This window comes from Lactuca serriola, chromosome 4 (assembly GCF_051521515.1).
Source record: "Lactuca serriola cultivar US96UC23 chromosome 4, Lser_US96UC23_V15, whole genome shotgun sequence".
Classification (NCBI taxonomy): Eukaryota; Viridiplantae; Streptophyta; class Magnoliopsida; order Asterales; family Asteraceae; genus Lactuca; species Lactuca serriola.
In genome coordinates, this window is record NC_136411.1 from 232,116,465 (window position 1) to 232,123,404 (window position 6,940).

General features: G+C 40.3%; 1 protein-coding gene across 1 annotated transcript; it reads left to right on the forward strand.

Annotated features, from left to right (window-relative positions):
* The first annotated feature begins 1,927 nt into the window (after positions 1 to 1,927).
* On the forward strand, positions 1,928 to 3,066 carry LOC145099233 (uncharacterized). Its single transcript, XM_079036823.1, has 2 exons — positions 1,928 to 2,531; positions 2,603 to 3,066. The coding sequence occupies exons 1-2, from the start codon at positions 1,928 to 1,930 to the stop codon at positions 3,064 to 3,066; spliced, it is 1,068 nt and encodes a 355-aa protein (XP_078892949.1).
* Positions 3,067 to 6,940: the final 3,874 nt, after the last annotated feature.

Genomic DNA, 6,940 nt, shown 5'->3' on the forward strand with positions numbered 1-6,940 from the left:
TTTTGTTTTTTTTTTCATCTGATTTCTTATGTATTTGAGTACCTATTCTATGAATTTGAGTACCAATTTTCTGATTTCTGATACATTTAAGTACCAATTGTATGAATTTGAGTACCAATTTTTTTATTTGAGTTAGGATTTTGTTGCTGAGATGTTGCAACCTTTGTTAAAATCTTTGTTGAATGTAAAATTTATGATATATTGTTCTTTAAACAGATTTTCTGCTGAAATTTATATTTGTTGAATGTTGAATGTTGATTTATGCTGATATCATAAACTTATATGTAAGTTTCCATGCTGAAATCATAATATTTGCTTATATGGTTTTTTTTGTTCATTCATGATGTATTGTTGTTGAATATGCTAAACTTATTTGTTGATTATGTTGGAATATGACTAATCTTTGTAGCTAAAGTATGTATTTTATATATTTTTTTGTTATTAGCAATGGGAGATAAACATACATGGACCAATGAGCAAACAAAATGCTTATTGCAAACTTGTATTGAAGAAGTGCAAACCGTGGGTAGAAAAGGTTTGAGTTTGCACGAACAATCATGGCACAAGTTAGGAACAACTATTAAGGAAAAGTATGGCGTGGATTTGAATCAACGACAATTAAAAAACGCCTATGATAACCTTAAAGCCAAATACACAGGATGGTTATACTTAAAAAACAAAACTGGAAACCTTTACAACCCACAAACAAATACTTTTAACTTAACAAATGAGGAGTGGGAGGACTTTAAAAAGGTATACATATATATATATATATATATATATATATATATATATACACACACACACACACTTATATGTATTTTGTTATATTATTATCTTATGTTACATTGATTGCGTTTAGGGACATCCGAAAGCCGCTTCTTTGAAAACCGTCCTATTATTGTTTCCGGAGCTTTGTGCAGAAGTCTTTGATGGAAGTAGTGTATCTGGTAATCTCAGCTATGCCACATCCCAAACACCATCGGGATCATCTTCTTTCCATGGCGCACCATTACAGCTTTTGGACGCCCCTTCCATTAACATAGATGAAGATGATTTTTTTTCCAATCATACAAGTGAACATTTTACTCAGACTCCACCTTCTGCTGCTTCACCTTCTGCTGATTCACCTTATGCTGCTTCACCTTCTGGTAACCCCAACAAAAGGGCTAAACCCTCAACTCCTAGACCTCGAGCTCCTAGTGCCTCACCTGATCCACCTTCTTGTGCCTCTCCTAAAGCTTCTATTACTGCTGATGATTTAGCACTGGAGATGCAAAAAGCTCTACGCCATTTGACTCAAGGGCCAACAATTCCCCAGTGTTTAGAGAAGCTTGAGTTGCTCGAGTTAGACCCAATAGACCCTATACGATTTGCTACGTATCACATTTTTGGAGGGACCATGAATATTAGAGAGATGTGGGTAAATTTGCCTAATGATCCACAAATATTAAGAGGATGGATCGAGATGACAGCTACAAGTTTAGGAGTTTTAAAGGATGGAAAGATTTTTCGTTAAGTTTATATGTTATTTGGTTATTTGCTATTTGGGATTTATGATATGTTTTGGTACTTGAATGTTATTTGGTTATTTGGTACTTGAATGTTATTTGGTTATTTGGTACTTGAATGTTATTTGGTTATTTGTTACTTGGGATTTATGATATGTTTTTTGGTACTTGAAATTTATGTTATATTTTTTTAGTACTTGAAATTTATGTTATATTTTTTTGGTACTTGAGATTTATGTTATTATCTTATGTTATATTATTATCTTATGTTATTATTATTATCTTATGTTATTATCTTATGTTATATTATTGTAATGGATCACGACAAAAAGATACTACTCATAATTCTTATGTATTTGTACGTCCGCTACTTTTGGAAGAGGGGTGTCAAACGAGTGCGGGACAATGATTCGGAAATGACAAGACATGAATTTACGTTAGAGTTACTTCACCGTAATCCTCTACAATGTCTTGAAGTGCTATGCATGTCTCGTGAATCATTTGTCCAACTATGTGCTCATTTTAGAGTAAACTACGCGTTAAAGGATAGCAAACATGTGTCGGTTGAGGAGAAGATGGCTATGTTTTTGATGATGATCGGTCATAACCAACGCTATGTGATTATCAAGCGGAGATTTCAACACTCAAAGCAAACAATTCATAAGTTTTTTCATGAAGTGTTGGACAAAATGTTGCTTTTCGCACATGGCATTATAGTACCAACATCTTTTAATCCGAATCCAAACATTCCGGGACATAATAGGAGGCTACGGCGGGTGTTCAAGGGAGCAGTTGGTGCACTTGATGGCACTTTGATACACGTTGTTGTCCCTGCAAACAAACATGATTTATATAGAAGTAGGGGAAAAGGCGATTGTTACCAAAATGTATTGGCAATATGTGACTTTAACATGATGTTTACGTTTGTTGTTTCCGGTTGGGAAGGGATAACACACGATTCTAGAATTTTATCAGAAGCATTAGCAAATCCACATGCACCATTCCCGCTTCCACCTCCAGGTAAATTTATGGTTATTTAAATACTTTTATCTTTATTTGAAAATAAATGACTTTTTTTTTGTTTTTTACAGATAAATATTATCTTTGTGATGCCGCCTATGCATACATTCGAGGTTTTATGGCACCATACCGTAATGTTAGGTATTGGCTTGGAGATTTCCATCGAAGATGTACATTAACGAATAAAGAAAAATTTAACTATCGACACGCAAAACTTCGGAATGTCATTGAGCGTGCTTTTGGTGTCTTGAAAGAACAATTCCCTATACTGAAGAGGATGACACCATTCTCGTTGGTTACACAACGAAACATTACCCTAGCATGTTTTGCGCTTCATAATTTTATAAGAAGAGAGGGACTACGTGATGAGTTTTTTGCACGATATGATGAACCGAATGTCTCGGTTCGGAATAACAATGCGGTCGTTGATAATGATGAAGATGAGATTCCAACATATGGTATTGCTGCGGACCGTCAATATATGAGCCAGTTACGGGATGAAATTGCCGAACAATTGATGCAAAATATGGAATGAAAATTATTAAAGTTTGGTTGTATGAATTTTATTTAAAAATGTTATTGTAAGACTAATTTCGTTGTTTGAATTTTATTTCAATGTTTTAAGACTACAATTATTAAATTTTTTGGATTTAAAAATGTTATTGTAAGACTAATTTCGATTTATTAAATTACTTTATTTTAAATTTTTTAATATCTGCAGCAGTCTGCAGACGTTAAAAAAATAAACATGTTTCTCATTACAGTCTGCAGCACTTTGGTCCACCTCTTCTGTTGCAGAGGGCTGCAGAGGTGGTCCGCAGACTTTAGACAGATTCACTTCGGAAAAACAAATAGCACCTAAGGCTCCATCACCCTTGGCTTCTAAATTCTTGTCCATTCCTGTAAGGGATTCACTCGTCACATTTTCAGGTTTCATGGCCTCAAGTTGGGCCTCCTGAATTTGCTTAGACAAGTGTGAATGGATGGTTATTGACAATGACTTGACTTTGCGACCAGAATATTCCTTCCGACTTAGGGCGTCTGCTACTACGTTGGCTTTACCTGGATGATAACGAATATCGCATTTGTAGTCATTGAGTAGCTCAACCCACCGTCGTTGTCTCATGTTGTAAACTCTTGTGGTCGGTAAAGATAGTGCTTTTCGTTCCATACAAGTAATGTCTCCAGATCTTCAGAGCAAACACCACCGCTCCTAGTTCAAGATCGTGGGTCGTGTAATTAACCTCGTGTGTCTTCAACTGTCTCGAGGCGTAGGCGATGACCTTACCTCGCTGCATCAGAACACATCCGAGCCCTAGATTTGATGCATCGCAATAGACTACGAAGTCTTCTATCCCTTTGGGAAGGGATAGTATTGGCGCGGTGCACAAGGCTCGCTTGAGCGTTTGGAATGCTCTCTCTTGTTTCTCTTCCCAGTCAAAGGCCACGCCTTTCTAGGTCAGGGTTGTAAGAGGTTTCGCTATTCGGGAGAAGTTCTGAATGAATCTGCAGTAGTAGCCAGCTAGACCTAGAAATTAATGAATTTCTATAGGCGTCTTGGGTGCTGACCAGTTCTCAATGGCTTTAATTTTAGATGGGTCCACGTGGATTCCCTCTTCGTTTACCACGTGTCCTAAGAATTCGACTCTTCGGATCCAAAATTCACATTTCGAGAACTTCGCATAATGTTTCTCCTTTCGTAAAGTCCCTAGAACTTTTCGCAGATGATCGCCATGCTCTTCCTTACTTCGGGAGTAGATCAGGATGTCGTCAATGAAAACGATGATGAACTGATCCATGTAAGGTCGACATACTCTATTCATCAGATCCATGAAGACTGCGGGCGCATTGGTCAATCCGAATGGCATCACCACGAACTCATAGTGTCCGTAACGAGTTCGGAAGGCTGTCTTCGGCACATCCTCCTCTAGTACTCGTAGCTGGTGATATTCGGATCTCAGATCAATCTTGGAAAAATAGTTCGCCCCTTGTAGTTGGTCAAATAGATCATCTATGGAAGGCAGAGGGTAACGATTCTTGACCGTCAAATTGTTGAGTTCTTTGTAGTCGATACACATATGGAATGATCCGTCTTTCTTCTTAAAGAACAAGACCGGTGCTCCCCAAGGTGAGAAACTTGGTCTTATAAAGCCCTTGCTGAGTAGTTCGTTAAGTTGACCAGAGAGTTCCTGCATCTCAGCTGGTGCTAAACGGTAGGGCGACATGGCTACTGGGGTAGCTCCTAGGACTAAGTCGATTCTGAACTCGATCTATCGTGGCGGAGGTAATCCAGGTAGCTCTTCTGGGAAAATGTCGGGGAAGTCGCTCACTATTGGGATGTTCTTTAGTTCTTTCGTTTCGAGGTTCGTGTCGACGACGTGAGCAAGGAATGCGTGGTATTCTTTGCGCAAATATTTTTGTGCTTGAATACTCGATATAATGTGAAGACTCGCACCAGGTTTGTCGCCGTAGACTATAAGAGTTTCGTTAGACGGAAGGTTTAGACGGACTGCTTTCTCGTAGCACATGATGTCGGTGCGATGAAGACTTAACCAATCCATACCGATAATAACGTCGAAGCTTTTTATTGAGACCGGCATGAGGTCGATTGGGAATGAATGGTTATCTAGAGTTAGGATACAACCTAAGTATATGCTATTCGTACTTTCAGTTTTTCCATTAGCCCTTTCTACTGTGAATTGTTCCTTAAGTGTGTGTGGTTGTTGCTTAAGCATGCGAGCTAATTTATGGTTTACGAAGCTTTGCTCCGCTCCACTATCGAACAGAATGCACACATAGGAGTTATCGAGGAGGAACATACCAGTCACCACTGTCGGGTCAGCAACAGCTTCCTCGTGGCCTATAGCTAGTACCCTCCCTGCTCCTCCAGCATTTCTCGCTTTGGGGCAGTCCCTCTTAAAGTGGCCTGCCTCGCCACATCCATAGCAAGTCGGGCTCGTGCCAGAGCCGTGGACTTGGGTGATCGGTTGTGCCGGGAACTTACAGAAACGGATGGTGTTTCCTTTCCTGTTATAGTTAGAGCACTGCATTTCACGGCAGGGGCCGTTGTGGTGGAAGTTCCATTTGTTGCACTTAGGCAAACTTCCAGCATACTGCTTCATCGGAGCAGTAACAACAGCAGGGGTTACCGCGGCATGCACTGCCATGATTTGCTGTTTTTGACAGCTCGTTGCTTCTTCTTGTCATCCCAGAACTTCCGCTTAGGGTCAGCGGGTTTGGAGGGTTCCGAGATGGCTAGGGTTGTTGTGGTTGCAGGGGTTTTTACTCCATGGTCAATGATTCGTTGTGCCAATCGCTTGGCACTGTCAAAGGTAGCGGGGTTCGATGCTAGGGCATTCCCCTGATACGGAGGCACTAGCCCCCATATGTATCGTTCGATCTTTTTCCCCTCAGTGGGAACCATATTGGGGCAGAGGGCCACCAGTTCGCTAAATCGGGCAGTATAAGCGATCACATTGGTGCCCTTCATGGTCAGGTTCCAGAGTTCCTGTTCCAATTTTTGGACTTCGCCCCTCGGGCAGTATTCCTCAATCATGAGGTCTTTCATCGTTTCCCAGCCCATGTCGTTGGCTACGACGAGAGTTAGAGCTTTAACGTGGCTGTTCCACCACGTCAGGGCCTTTCCCTCAAAGGTGCATGCGGCATATTTGACTTTGCTCGCAGCAGGGCATGAACAGATTTCGAAGACTGATTCAGCCTTCTCGAACCATTGTGAGAGGGCAATGACTCCGCCGGTGCCATGAAAGGACTTCGGCTTGCAGTTGGTGAAATCCTTGTATGAGCACTCTCTCGAGCGCACAGAGATTTCAACCGGAATAGATTCAACCGGGGTTCCACCTCTGCTGGCATCAGAAGAGTGATACTGAGCCATGGCAGTTGCCACTACTGCAGCTACGGCAACATTCAGGGCTGCAGTATCGATGACCGGAGGCGGTGGAGGTGTAGGGTTATTCCTGGTAGATTTGCGAGGCGGCATCTTTCAGCTATAAGTTTATAAGGATAAGAAAAATAGTAAGAATCAATTTTTAAGCAATGTGAGAGTGACACATGGACTAACTAACCATAGCCCAATAGTTAAATGAGTGTTTGAGATCACAACAAGGAATATTAGTAGGAAAACACAAGTGTATAGATTTTCCCACAGATAGATAGGTGTTAATAATACTGGTATTACTGATGTAATAAGTTCAGGGAAAAAAAATCGACCTAATAGTAGCTCTTACATCATACCATACCGAAAGTTTGACAGTTCTTAGATTCCTAATTAGAGTACTAAAAGTTAGGAATATTTATAGACAAGTGCTACTTAGAGCACAGATGTTCAAGGCTATTCCTAAATCAAAAGACAGAGATGTACTAGACATCATCTAACGGCGATGGGAATTCCT